Source organism: Anomalospiza imberbis, chromosome 13 (genome assembly GCF_031753505.1).
Source record: "Anomalospiza imberbis isolate Cuckoo-Finch-1a 21T00152 chromosome 13, ASM3175350v1, whole genome shotgun sequence".
Classification (NCBI taxonomy): Eukaryota; Metazoa; Chordata; class Aves; order Passeriformes; family Viduidae; genus Anomalospiza; species Anomalospiza imberbis.
This window is the reverse complement of record NC_089693.1, coordinates 11,043,776-11,058,248: the sequence shown is the minus strand read 5'-3', so window position 1 is coordinate 11,058,248 and position 14,473 is coordinate 11,043,776. Positions and strand designations below refer to the sequence as shown.

Genomic DNA, 14,473 nt, shown 5'->3' with positions numbered 1-14,473 from the left:
TGCTCAAATCCGAACTAAACCCCTCTTGTGCAGCAGGAAGTGGCGCCGGTGTCCCCTCACCGCTGTGTCCCTGTTGGCAGGTAGTTGAGCAGTGCTGTCACCTGTGCCCAGCCATGAGGCTCCCCGTGCTCTGTGCCTTGGTGACGCTGCTGAGCCTGTCCCGCTGCCGGGCCGTCAGCTTCCCCGAAGACGAGGACCCCATTAACGTCGTGGACTACCACTGTAAGTAATCCGCATGAAGTGCTGCTAAACACCAGGGAAAAAGTTCTAACGTTGATTACTTTCTTTTCCTTTGCCCCCCCCCTCCAAGGGAAATTTTTAAAAAATCTGATTCCTTTCAAATTGAAATGTGTTTACTGGCTTTGTATCTTTAATAGAACACTTAATCATTTTCTTAAAAAAGCAATCAGAAATACAGCAATAACTTCAGGAAAAAGAACATTTGCTGACATTAGCCATCTTTTCCTCATTTATATTCAAGACATTACTCAAGGAATTTAGTTTAAACCCTTCTACACCTAGTATATACAGCTAATCAATGCCATATATTGATTTTTAGCTCTATAATCCTGAGTGATGGTGTAGCCCATTTTTACTTGCAGATTCAAGGCAATATCCAGTATTTAGAGGACGCCCTTCAGGCAATGAATCTCAGCACAGACTGGACTTCCAACTAATGCTGAAAATTCGAGACACACTCTATATCACTGGCAGGTAATTTTCCTTCGCTCAGTTCATTAGATTAAAATTCTTTTCTCTTCCTTTTGCATTTATGTGAAAAATTAATTTAGAAAAATGTGCAGAATATGGTAAAAATTAGAACTGGGGCAGAATTTCCCAGAGAAATATACCATATCTATGGCCAGTGCATGAAAATTGGATTTGAAGGCTGCAGTTACTGTAGTTAAGCTTAAACCAATGATCAAATGCTCTTTTCCCTCTTTTATATTACTGCCCTGCCTGATAAAAACCTCTCCTGATCATTTTAAACTTGGACTGACACATCAGGGCTGTAGGACGTGAGGATAACACGTTTGCATATTTACAGCCCAGGTCAGTCCTCAGCAGAATGGGCAGACAGGGATGATCAGCTGGACGCTGCAGGTGCTATCTTAGGACCACACCAATAAAAATCAAAGCCACCCCGTGTTACATATGAACAACCTTCTCCCATTTATGTTAAACACAGAAAATCCATAAGCATTTAATATAAGTTGTTGGTCAAACATAACATTCTGAAAATAGACTTAGCTTATCAAATAAAGAGGCACAGAATTAATGAATTTACTTCTGTCTTTTTACTTTGCAAACAGGGACCAGGTTTACACTGTAAATTTAAATGAAGTTCCAAAATCAGAAGTTATCCCAAGCAAGGTGAGTAGATGCCTGCCGGAAAGGGACACGTGTTTTCTTTCGTTTTACTGGGATGTTTTAAGAATTTGCTGTGACAAGGAATTAAAATGTTCCTTTCTGGTCTGCTTTAACAGAAATTAACATGGAGATCAAAGCAGCAGGACAGAGAGAACTGTGCTATGAAAGGCAAACATAAAGTAAGTTTAGCACATTATAGAGAAATGACACTAGTATTTATTATATACATGGAGTTTGTGATTAATATATCTTACTCTCTTTTCAGGATGAATGCCATAACTTCATTAAAGTCTTTGTTCCAAGAAATGATGAGATGGTGTTTGTCTGTGGAACAAATGCATTTAACCCTATGTGCAGATACTATCGGGTAAGAGTACTGAAGATGTCATTAATCTGTTACTGGTTTTGCTTGCACTGGTTATGCCATAGCAAATACATCCAGTGTGCCTGGAGAGTGCTTCAAGGTGAAATAAAAACAGACAGAAGCCAGTGTGCTGAATTAAGTTTTGTGGAAAGACAATGTTTTGCTTTTGTGCCAGTGCACAAAATAGAAATGACACTATCACCCATTTATTTTTCTTCTCTAGTTGAATACATTAGAGTATGATGGGGAGGAAATTAGTGGTTTGGCAAGATGCCCATTTGATGCCAGACAAACCAATGTCGCCCTCTTTGCTGGTAAGAATTTTTACTTGTAATGAGTCTAAATGATTAATGACACCAAAGGAGACAGAGAGCTTTTAAAGCAAGCACAGGAAAGCTAAAGGTGTCATGGTGCCCCTGCTCTTAAATTTTTTAAAGGGCCTCCAAAGGATTAGAAGCTGACCTGTTAATAAATAGGTTACAGCAGTCTGGGGAAGTGTGACAGTAAAGAAATGGGGAAAAATACAGGCTAGTCAGAATTCTCTAGATTATTAAAGGCCTCTTAATACCATGTTTTCAACTTCCATTTTAGATGGAAAATTGTATTCGGCAACAGTAGCAGATTTCCTGGCAAGTGATGCTGTTATTTATCGCAGCATGGGGGATGGATCTGCCTTAAGAACAATAAAGTATGACTCCAAATGGATAAAAGGTAATTTGGGGAGTATTTTCCCATACACATGGCAAATATAATTTCAGTGGCACAGAAGGTTAGATTATTCACAGTCAGCCTGGTTTACACATATGCTACAATGTCAGCATATATGAGGTTTCAGAATATTAAGAAGATGCATAATGAAAAAAAAACAGACAAAATTTTTGTTGAATTCTTCAACAAATGAATTTGCAGTAACAAAATACCTTAGTTGATATACAGTTTCTGTGGGGCCTTGTTACAGTCCATTAGCCAATGCTAAAGACTTCAAGTTCATTTAAACTCCAGTGCACTTGTATTTGGACATCCTAAAGTATCTGGAAGACTGGAGCTCACCTTGGCTGGTTTGGACCTGGGGAGGAGCTGCCAAGTCTCACAGTGTCACTGTCGTGTACCCCCCTCAGCAGTTCTTTGAAGTAACTTCTCCTTGCTTTTTCTTACAGAACCACACTTCCTCCATGCCATAGAATACGGGAACTATGTTTATTTCTTCTTCAGAGAAATTGCTGTAGAGCACAACACTTTAGGCAAGGTCAGTATCGTCACCGTGAGCGTTGAGTCACGGCAGAAGGAGCTCATCCTAAAGCAGCATCAGGAACGAGCACAGTTCATAATATGAAGAAGGACCTAGGACAAAGCTTGCAGTTTTACCACGGTTATAATTTACAGAGAGAGGAGAAAAAGAGAACTAGAGCAGTGCATTCTTCAACCAAAAAGCTGTTTCTGTTCTCCAGGCCTCGCTGTTAGTGAGCTCACTACAGGTGTCTTTCAGTGTGCTGTTGCCTTAACTCTTATGCCAAGTACTGGAAAAGCTGAGGGTGTTTTCATGCTTATTAAAGAAACAAAAGAAAACAACACAAAAGGAGAGCTTCAAAGAAGTTTCTCTAATGTCCCTGAATATTGAATAATTCAGTCATGCCAGTACAGAGTATAATACTCATGCCTCACCATGGAAGGATATTCTACAATAAATTATTAAATCCCTTACACATGGTTAATTAAAGTCTTTAAATCTCACTAACAATATGATTTTGAAGGTGAAAAGGGTGGGAGCAAACTGTGGAGATGCATTTGCTTGGTGATACATTAAGATGCCTGTGCACTGCAAGCTGAACACCATTTGCTTTCATCTTCTCTGTGCAGATAAATGGCAGCTTCCTGTTAACATTATCTTGGTGTTTTATTAAGAGCTCAGAAGCAAGCACTGTTTCCCTTGCATCTCTCATGCCTCTCTCCCTTTTTCCTTCTTTTTTCCTTTCACAGGCTGTGTATTCCCGTGTGGCACGCATCTGCAAAAATGACATGGGGGGCTCCCAAAGGGTCCTGGAGAAGCACTGGACATCCTTTCTGAAAGCTCGGCTCAACTGCTCAGTTCCTGGGGATTCATTCTTCTACTTTGATGTTCTGCAGTCTATCACAGACATAATAGAAATCAATGGAGTGCCCACCGTTGTGGGTGTATTCACCACACAGCTCAACAGGTAAGAGATGAGCAACCTTTCATCAAAGGCAGGTCTTGGGTTCTCTTTTACACTGAGATTGGTGCCATTGTAATCTGAGTTATTGAAACTGTTTTTTGAATTTTACAGCATCCCTGGTTCAGCAGTGTGTGCTTTTAGCATGGATGACATTGAGAAAGTCTTCAAAGGGAGATTTAAAGAACAAAAGACTCCTGACTCTGTTTGGACAGCTGTACCTGAAGACAAAGTACCAAAGCCAAGGTAAGAGGTTCTTACTCGTGTTGTCATAACATTGTCCCTGTAAAGAGCTACCTTAAATCAGCTGCACTCTTGAGTGCCTTGCTGGGTAAAACCCAAAGCAGAGCTTGATGCTTCAGCCATAAGGATGCTCATTAACCGGCTGCCTTCTCTCATTAACCAAAATATCAAGAGGAAAACAATATTGTTCTCATTTCAGACCTGGCTGCTGTGCAAAACATGGCCTAGCAGAGGCTTACAAAACCTCCATTGATTTCCCAGACGAAACGCTCTCCTTCATCAAATCTCATCCATTGATGGACTCAGCTGTTCCCTCAGTCACTGAGGAGCCCTGGTTTACCAAAACACGTGTCAGGTATGACAGTTCAAAAGTAACACCTGTGAAAAGGAAAACAGGACAACTTGCTGTTAATGATGTGCCTTCCGGTCTTGCTAGATACAGATTGACAGCAATTGCTGTAGACCACGCTGCTGGACCCTACCAGAACTACACAGTCATATTTGTTGGCTCTGAAGCAGGAGTAGTACTTAAAATCTTGGCAAAGACCAGGCCTTTTTCTTTGAATGACAGCATATTACTGGAAGAGATTGAAGCATATAATCATGCAAAGTAAGTATTACCAGCTCTTCATCTAGTCCTTGGTACCTAGCTAAAAAAGATTATGGTAAACTAGCTCATTACCACCAACATCACCACTTGTTTGTCATTTCATCGTGTTCCTCATGTTGAATAACCTGAAAGTATTTGGTCACTTGCCATTTTGCATGGGTTGAATGAACAACTTAATTCCATTCCAGTGACGTCAGTGACATGGTCTAACTCTCCCACAAATACTTCTGAAACGTCAGAAGTACCTGGTGATGTTAAAAAGAAATTATCTGTGCTTATCTTGAGGGTTGCTCAAGAGTGGCTGATAGTGTATAACCTGTATCTGATCATTTTAAACTTGCTTATTTCTTGGCACAAAGAATTTGGGGGTGGAAACATTCCAATTAGACTCTACAGCCATCCAATACAGGATTCCTCCTCTCTTCTATCATGATACTTATGCTGACTGAGAGAACAAAGAAAATGGACTTGGATTTTTCTTTTCTACATAGTTCAGTGAACTTCTCACCTAGCTGTTAGCAGGAGCCAGAAGCCAGCATTTGATAACTCAGAGGTTTGTTTAGCAATGTCTCAGCAAAGAGTAGTAGGTTACATTTATGCGTGTGGAAAGTTTCTGTTCTGTAGCTACACAGACAATAAATAAAATATTTACTGTACAGAGTACTACAGACACTAAAGCAGTGGCCTGCCCTTGTTTTTGCTGACCAGGTGTAATGCAGAAAGCGAGGAGGACAGAAGAGTCATTTCCCTCCAGCTGGACAGAGACCACCATGCTCTGTTCGTGGCATTCTCCAGCTGCGTCGTTAGAATTCCCCTGAGTCGGTGTGAGCGTCACGGGTCATGTAAAAAGTACGGCTCCATTCCTGAACCCCCCTTTAAAGCAAGGGCACCAACATTTCCTAGGAAGGAAGTAAAAAATGCATGATTTTCTGGGGTTTTTCTCTTGCAAGGGCATGTATTGCTTCACGGGACCCTTACTGTGGCTGGTTAGACCATGAGGCGTGTGGAAGAGTGACACCAGGCATGCTGTAAGTACTCCTTTTCAAGTTAGCCCATCATCTCTAAATATGCTTTACATGAGCTCATGCCCTGTGCCTCTTCCCTTGCACACAGTTATAAAATCTCTGTTTTTTTAAGATTTTTTTTCAGTGCACTGTATATGTAAGAGAACAGAATGCTAAGTCTGGCCTAATTCTGGACTCTCTGGGTGAAGACTTGCTTTCAGTGGGAGTTTTAGATGTGTAGGAGGACAGGCAGACCTGTAGGAAGAGCAGTTGGAAGCAGGAGAGCAAGCAATTGCAGCATGCAAACCTGAGCAGCTCCAAGAGGACAGGACACAGTATCTCCTCCCAGGCATGCTCATGGTCAGGGCACAGGCAATTGCAAATATGAAAGCACAGGATTCACAGTGGGAAGAGCAAGGTTGTGCCTCTGTAGTGGAGCTGGGGTGTTATATATGCATACCAAAGGCATTTTGCACAAATCAAGTCTGTAATATATGGTGCACTAGCAGCTGTATCTTAAAAAGAGGCCTTTGTAGCAGGCCAGTGCAAACATTAACTGGTATAATTGGCTGGTTGTATCTAAACCCAAGAGCATGCCCAATGGAGAAGACATTAAGTAGTTGTTAAAAAATGGGATTATTTTTCTTCTATTTCCTGGCATAAGCACACAGAGATAGTTTTAAAGCTGGACTATCCTGTACATTTTGTACAATCCTTTGGGCCATATACTGGTTGTTGTGTATGTTTCCATGTGCTGCTTCCAGAAAAAAAAAAAAATCTCCATTTGTATCCTTACTAATACTGTTAATTGCAGGTTCTCTTTGTTTGTTTCACACAACCACAGCACTGGAGGATATGTACAAGATGTTGAATACGGCAACACAGCACAGCTTGGGGACTGCCATGGTAAGACACAGTCACTGCTGCTCCTTTGGAATGTCTCACCATAGTCTGTGGCCACACCTCACTGTGGATGTTAAATTTCTGATGAGCTTTTCAGTAACGTGGTGAACACATCACCTGGTGTTACTGTGAATGTTCACAAAGCTGAGCTTTTTAGTCCTGGGTGGCAGAGTTTTTTCTCTTTCCTTCACCACTTTACAGCTATTTGGGGTCTACAGCAAAGTATTGAAGAATTTATTTTTTGTAACCAGTGGTATTTTAGTTTTTATTTTCCATTACTCAGGTTTGAGATCTTTTGCTTTCTTTTTGTTACTTTTTACTGATTACTTGTTCCTTTAATTCTTTTAGAAATTTTGCCTACTACAGCTACACCAGATTACAAAATATTTGGCGACCCAACATCTGGTTAGTTTTTTTTAATTTTTTTGAATTAATGACCTTTACTTTCCTTCAGTTCAGCATTTTCAGCCCTTTTTTCCCTCCTTTTGCACAGTTGGCAATCCTCCATTTTTGTGCTTTTACTCATGTTCCCACTGATGGTAAAGATAGTCAGACTCTTCTCACTCAGCACTTCACCCTGTGTAGCCGCATGTTAACAGCTCATTATTTATTGAGACATCTTTTATTAAAGAGCCTGATTAACATAGATGACATCTTCACTGCACGAAGTCCACTAAGCTTTACTCTTGATCCCCAGCCATGCGTTTGTGAATGCCCCTCTTGGTCATCTCTAGTAGATGAATGGCAGAACTTCATCATCTTCTTCCTTACCTCTCCTTGTCTCTTTTCCTTCTTTCCCAGCAAGCTTTTAGCACAAATACACATTTTCTAAAATGTGTATTTCTTTATTTTTGAAATGCTTTAAGTAGTTTATGCTAATGGAAAAAAATTTAACATCACGAACTGTGTAGCTGAATGAGAAATTATGTAGACAAAAGTGGCTTAGAAAAAATGTTGTGCATTGTTGTCAGATGGACTTTTGCATCCTTTTCTCCTCCAGTGATTTTTCTAATACGGTGTTCACCACCAGCCCCTGGTGTTCAGGGACACCCAGTGCTCTTCTGTTGAACTCAAGAGCAGAACCTGTGTTGACTTCAACAGGAGCAAGACTCAGGCCTTACTTTCCAGGCTTTGCTTTTGGAACTTGGGTCTTTGCTTTCAAACCAAGGGCACATTTCTGACTGACAAATAGGACAATAATCTGTTTGTATTTTAAATTTGTAAGAGTGCAACAGGAACATTATTTGTGGTTTGTTTTTTGACATTTTCACTTCTGTAACTTGACAAGAAGTAACGTTCGAGACAAATATTTTCCAGATCTATTTACCCACAATGCAAGTTAGACTCACTTAAGGAAACAAAACAAAACTGTCACACAGAAATGCTGCCTGGCTTTATGAGTGTTTATCAACTGAATTTTCAAAGTGATATTTTATGGCACAGATACAATTGAACCTTATTTTCAAGTCCTGAATGAGTGTGCTTTTGAAGTACATTTCACAAGTCTGATCTCGAGCCATAGACTTTCCTGCCTAAACCTGCTGGGACAGTGAACACAAAATACTCAAGGGTGCAAATGAGACTGGACTGTAAACCCAATTTTATGAGTTTCCTCCTCTGTGCATTTTCATGTAGGCTGTGATGGGTCTGTTCAGCAAACATATTACAGAGGAGCCAGAATCTCTGCAGGATTGTTCCTTAGGAACCATTACAAAAGAGGGGTTAAAAACATTCCTTTTATCCCCACCTGCAGAAATGGCTCATTCAGCAGTTCCTGGTATACCATAATAGCAGTAATGGAGCTGATCTGGTTTCTCAGGCATAACCTGTCATGAGTGTGCATCGTTCCAAGTAACTTCTTTTTTTTTAAAGATGTTTAAAAGGCAGCCAAGTATGTTGTCTCCAGTGAAGAATATAGCAATTAAGTAGACTAAGTTGTGCTTTTCACCCCCACAGTTGCTTACTTTAACTTTTGCACTGCTTTCACAGTTGACTTCTCTGGCTTTTTGGCTAGCAGCTGTTGAAGTGTAAATGTACTATTTTCATACTTCCAGTTTTCAAGTAATTGATTTTAATCAGCCATCTGTACTTCTGCAGTGTTTAGGGGGGGGGGGGTCACATTTTGCTCTGACATGTAACTCCCATAAAATACTGTGTCCAGCTATAGCTTAGATGTGCCATGAAACACATTAATAAAAATCTGTTTGCCACCACAGACATGGAGTTCTCCTCAGCTTCCATTACCACAATGGCAAGTATCCCAGTTATATCACCTAAAGTGATTGGTTCCTGGAAACCTAAAGTGACTGGCTCTCGGAAATTTGTAGTTCAAGATGACCCAAACACTTCTGATTATTCTGATCCATTATCAGGTGTCCCAAAGGGTAAGGCCTTACCAGGGAATACATTGCAGCTGAATGGAAACCTGATAGTCTCAGCATTGTCTAAGGCTTAAGTTAAATGTAACAGCTATGATTTTTGGGCTCTATTTTACACCCATTTCCTGTGAATATGCAGACAGTGCAATCATGTTTTTCATACCTACTTATCCCATGGACAAAGTGCTACCTAGAGCTTATAATGGGAAACACAGATACTACACTCAGCTTTTTAATCCTGGAGTGGGCCAAAACTCCCATTGAAATCAATGGCAGTTCTGGATACATTAAAATATTACCTTCTGCACCTCTGTTAAATCTTAAACTGTTTAAGCAGTAACTTAAACACTGGCTTAGACTGTTAGTCCTCATGAATGGTTGCTTATGTTTTGGGTTTTTTTCATTTGGGTTGGGGGTGGTGGCAGTAAAACAGAACACAAAGCAGAGCTCCATGAGACATCCATGTGTTAAATGGGGCATATCCCAACCTCTGCTTGCCTGGAATATTGTCTTGAACAAGGGTCAGAGTAAAAAAGTGCTCTTTAATTTTTATCCTCTGGATATGAGCATCAGTTTAGAGATGATCTCAGTACCTAGTGAGACATCCAGAGGTTTTAAGCTGAACACAAGAAACCTATTCTGCCTGCAGTTCATCTTTCTCTAGCCATTCTTTCAGCTAAGTGAGCCTTTGATTAGGCTCTTATGGCAACTTAGACTTCAATAGGACTACTGCAGTCAACCACAAGATTGAGAAGCTTCCAATTCCCCTAACCAAAATTTAACACAAGTCTCAGTACATAGCACAGCAAAGTGACAGACATGTTTGCACAATTCTGTATTTACTGAAAAAATCTCACCAGCCAAAAACCATTTCTGTTTTATTACCATTCACCAAAGCATATCAGGTTTCCTATCAGCCATTATGGCCGTGCATTTGTCATTTTAATTTGTCGCAGTTATTTTCTGTTTGCTTTAAGTTTTTATTTAAGTTTTTATTATCATCTGCTCTTGGTTCTCAGTCACATTTTGTGTCATAGCTATTAGTGAACTTTACTCATGTTTTCGTTCTGCTTCTGCACAGTGCCATTAAATCCTGTAACCCTGAACATTAACAATATTCAAAGGCCTTGCCTCTAACAAAAAGTGGCTCTGTTCCTTCCCTCTTGCTCTTTCATGTTAACATCTCTTGGGATAGCAACAGAATTACTTTCATTAAAAACTAACATTGTCTTAGCTGCAAGATGTCTGTGGTTGCTTTAAAAAAATCTAAAAAAAAAATCAAAGGGAGCTTGTTAATACCCAAATAAAAAAATTAATCAAATATTCAATTTCTTGGTCTAAGCTAAAAGTTTCTAAGTTTTAACATTCTCTAATAATTTAACCTAAGTTGTTTTTATAATGTTATGCAAATATTTATGTTTGTTATTGGTAAAAAATAAAAATCAGTGCTCTAACAGGATCACATTATCTTCAAACTTGGACATGTATAATGAGTGCAGGTGTGCCACTCAAGGACTAGCAGCCTGGGAGTGGAGTAGTTTACAAGTTTTCTACTGTATTCCATTAGTGTGGCTGTAGCAATGCAGTATATATGTTACCCATTTTTACACAATATTTGCATAATCTTGTATCTCCTTTGATACAGATTTATGAGTTGGGCAGGAAAGTGAGAGAGAAATCCATCCATGAGTTATTAATTGCTGTCTGGCCAGTAGGACCTTCTAACCTCAATTTTCCAGCAGAAATCATTAATGTTAATAACATAAGGCCCCTATTTGTGAGCCTTAAAGGAAATTTGGGGACAGGCTAAACAAAACATAAGGAGAGAAGCTGTGACAAACATTCCTCATTATCAGAGAAAATGGACAGTCTTCATTTAGTCTTGTCAGTGTACATACAGTCATTTTATAATTTCTATAAAATTATTTGCATTCACCAGTGGAGCAGATTGCAGGATCCTACTGAGTTACACCAACACCACAGCCAGAGCACTTAAAAACACTTAATAGACACTTCCACGAGGAAGGGTGCTTTCTTCTGAAATGTGTCAGTATGAAATACCTGTTGATTTGTGATATCCTGCCTGTCTTTTTGCAGGTGTGAGGTGGGAAGTACAATCAGGAGAGTCCAACCAAATGGTACATATGAATGTCCTAATCACTTGTGTCTTTGCCGCTTTTGTCCTGGGAGCCTTTATTGCGGGAGTGGCCGTGTACTGTTACCGGGATATGTTTGTGCGGAAGTCCAGGAAAATACACAAAGATGCAGAATCGGCTCAGTCCTGCACTGACTCCAGTGGGAGCTTTGCCAAACTGAATGGGCTGTTTGACAGTCCTGTCAAGGAGTATCAGCAGAACATTGATTCACCCAAACTGTACACAAACCTGCTGACCAGCAGAAAGGAGTTGCCTCCAAACGGTGATACCAAGTCCATGATGATGGACCACAGGGGACAGCCTCCAGAATTAGCTGCACTTCCAACTCCAGAATCTACTCCAGTTCTTCAACAAAAGACTCTGCAGGCTATGAAAAGTCAGTCGGACAAAGCGCATGGTAACCTCAATGCTTCGCGAAAGGAAACCCCACTAAAAAGCCCTCAGTTTTTTCCTTCTAGTCCTCCACCCCACTCTCCTCTAAGTCATGGACATATTCCCAGTGCTATTGTTCTTCCCAATGCTACCCATGACTACAACACATCTTTCTCAAATTCTAATGCACACAAGGCAGACAAAAAGATGCAACATATTGATCATCCACTTACAAAATCATCCAGCAAAAGAGACCACAGGAGATCTGTTGATTCCAGGAACACCCTGAATGATTTTCTGAAACACTTAAATGAAACTACTAATAATCCCAAAGCAATTATGGGAGATATTCAAGTGGCCCACCAGACTTTAATGCTGGATCCAATGGGCAATATGTCTGAGATCCCACCTAAGGTTCCCAACAGGGAGGCATCTTTATACTCTCCTCCATCAACTCTGCCAAGAAACAGTCCCACAAAACGAGTGGATGTTCCCACCACTCCTGCAGTACCAATGACCTCTTTGGAAAGGCAGAGGGGTTATCATAAAAATTCTTCACAGAGGCACTCAATATCTGCCCTTCCGAAAAATTTGAACTCACCAAATGGTGTTTTGTTATCCAGACAGCCAAGTATTAATCGTGGGGGGTACATGGCTCCCACAGCAGGCACTAAGATGGACTACATGCAAGGGACGCCTGTCACGGTTCACCTCCAGCCTTCCTTGTCCAGGCAAAGCAGCTACACGAGCAATGGCACCCTGCCTCGCACAGGAATAAAGAGGACACCCTCCCTAAAACCCGACGTGCCACCAAAACCCTCATTCGTCCCTCAGACAACGTCAGTCAGACCACTGAACAAATACAGCTACTAGGACATGTCTGTGCTAAAATGAGTGTGGCACTGACCTGTACAGGTTGTGAAATGATGTTGTGGTAGGCACTTAAGGCAGAGACTTGCTTGTTACTAAGGAGAACAAAGTGGCCAAAGAAACTGTCTTTACTTGAGCAACATCTGTGTCTTGCCACATGTAGCTGTAGCAAGACTTCGTGTACTTGCTACAAGCAAACACAAAAAAAACAAAGGAAAGTGCTGGTCATTACATTTCTTTTGTTTGGAGCTAAGGAGACATGTAGCACAATGGGGTGGGGGCTACGTTACTGTTCTAAATAGCTAAACAACAGTTGTTGGGAAAAAATCAGTAAGCAAATACTTGAAAAAATGGGTTCCATTTTAGACTGCCATTAAGTGTGGTCATTCCCATTAAATGTGAACATTTTACTATGTATGCATTCACCTTGCCTCTTGCACAAATGTCAGAAAATGGTAATGTCTCAATGAATAGCTGGGTTAATAATCAATTTGCTGGAATTAAGTCTCTGGCCCAACTGTAGCATTATTTTTTTCTCTCCATGTGTGTGGCATTTTGTTTTTGCCACAGATAAAGCTGTGCGTGTGTGTGGATGTGTGTGTGTACTGTACACACTAGGATGTACTTAGATTCCCATTGCATCTTTTATGCTATGGAATTGTTTACATTGAGCATGACTGAACAAACAGATGACTCTGCCTTCTGCAGCCCGCTGGGCTCAGCTCGGAGCCAGCTACGGATGAACTGCGCATCTCTGACAGCCTTCTGAGGGGAACGCCTGGATGAAAGAGTCACCCAGTCAAAGAGTGCAGATATGTTTAATTCTTCATAACTGTTATGCTGCTATTGATTCAGAGCTGTGCATTTCAAATCTAGTGTTTTGGGCTGGAACGGGGGAGTTTTACTGTGTTTCCACAGTGCCTCCATCCAAAACCTGGCCACTGTGAACTTGAGCCCCTGTACTTCTCACTGAGGGCAGCTAATAGTCAGTTCACTTGGCAAATGCCTGTGTAACTGGAGAAGGTCACGTTTTTGTTGCATTTAATAACGCCCTACACACTGATAGACTCTTGTCAATAAAAAAGGAGAAACATTAATTGGCCTGGCAGAAGCAGTCTGTGAAAACTCAACAGTAGTGCAATCAATTTGTTTTTGTTGTGTAAAGTAAGGTTTGTTTTTTTCCAAAGTCATGCAGGTAATGACAATATTCTGTAAATATTATGTGTGAGTTTACCTGAATCTGTGCATTTTGTGCCTTATTCATGCAAATGATAAAAGTACTAAAAAAAAAAAAAAAATTAAATCTGTCAAGTGTTCTCACTATAGCACATATCTCCCGAGTGCCAGTTGTAAAACCTCTCAACAGCACCCGAAAAAAAAAAAAGAAAAGATAAAACGCAAGAATAATTAATGGTAACTAAAGGCAGCCTACAATCCAAGAAGACAGCAGCATTAAATCACCTTACCATGATAAACATTCCACTCCAGCTCTCTGAAGGATCAAACAGTTATAATGTGAAATCAAATGAGGTTTCTAGGGTAATGGAACACCTGCTAAAGTTGTGTAAGCTATTTAGTAGGGTTTACAGTATCCACTTGCAGCTGATGTTCAACACAGATGGCTATTTTAGCTTGCAAACTACACACTACCACATTGTTTATTGAACATAACTATAGAAATAACCATGGCAGAGGAATATTCATGAATTAGCGGGACAAACAACTGCAACGGGTTTCAGAGACGGTGGAGATTTATATTATGTGTTCAAAGGGGAGAAAAGGTTAGTCACTAAGAACTGGATCTCTGTTACAGAACAAAGAACAAAGGATAGAAGTAGTCATTTTTTTCTTGTAAGGCTGTAAGGGACATTTATTTCCTGAGACCTCTGGATCCAAAAATCAATGATCTTTCTTCCTAAACACTTCTGTCTTGCAACTAAAACACTACAGATTAATAACTATTAAAATGTATTCAGTTGTCAGAAGACACAAACTGATCCGAATTCACTTTAC

General features: G+C 40.3%; 1 protein-coding gene and 1 long non-coding RNA gene across 21 annotated transcripts in view; one reads left to right on the top strand and one right to left on the bottom strand.

The window, feature by feature from the left end:
* Positions 1–14,473, bottom strand: part of LOC137481935 (uncharacterized) — a 458,003-nt gene that overhangs the window by 322,092 nt on the left and 121,438 nt on the right. For 11 of the 12 annotated variants that reach the window (XR_011003772.1, XR_011003779.1, XR_011003780.1 and 8 more), the window contains one exon: positions 282–4,545. This is a non-coding gene — a long non-coding RNA (uncharacterized lncRNA). Of the gene's footprint in view, positions 1–60; positions 244–281; positions 4,546–14,473 lie in introns of those variants that run through there. The other variant, XR_011003778.1, reaches the window with a different exon arrangement.
* Positions 88–12,672, top strand: SEMA6D (semaphorin 6D). 9 transcript variants are annotated; one of them, XM_068203925.1, is made up of 18 exons: positions 88–222; positions 603–714; positions 1,314–1,374; positions 1,488–1,550; positions 1,637–1,738; positions 1,959–2,049; positions 2,327–2,446; positions 2,893–2,981; positions 3,713–3,930; positions 4,039–4,170; positions 4,367–4,522; positions 4,604–4,777; positions 5,486–5,626; positions 5,728–5,805; positions 6,626–6,687; positions 7,033–7,089; positions 8,901–9,068; positions 11,160–12,672. In XM_068203925.1, exons 1-18 carry the CDS (start codon positions 114–116, stop codon positions 12,461–12,463), a joined length of 3,237 nt encoding a protein of 1,078 aa, XP_068060026.1. In that variant the 5' UTR covers positions 88–113; the 3' UTR covers positions 12,464–12,672. The 9 variants fall into 9 exon arrangements, with proteins under 9 accessions (XP_068060026.1, XP_068060025.1, XP_068060028.1 ...); XM_068203924.1 differs by having other exon boundaries at positions 6,596–6,687; XM_068203927.1 differs by lacking the exon at positions 7,033–7,089.

Excerpts from the sequence above, each read along its gene's own strand:
- SEMA6D (XM_068203924.1), top strand. The coding sequence starts at position 114 with ATGAGGCTCCCCGTGCTCTGTGCCTTGGTGACGCTGCTGAGCCTGTCC. Across the intron at positions 4,778-5,485 it reads GAAGCATATAATCATGCAAA|GTGTAATGCAGAAAGCGAGG; the intron begins GTAAGTATTACC and ends TTTGCTGACCAG. Across the intron at positions 6,688-7,032 it reads ACAGCTTGGGGACTGCCATG|AAATTTTGCCTACTACAGCT; the intron begins GTAAGACACAGT and ends TAATTCTTTTAG.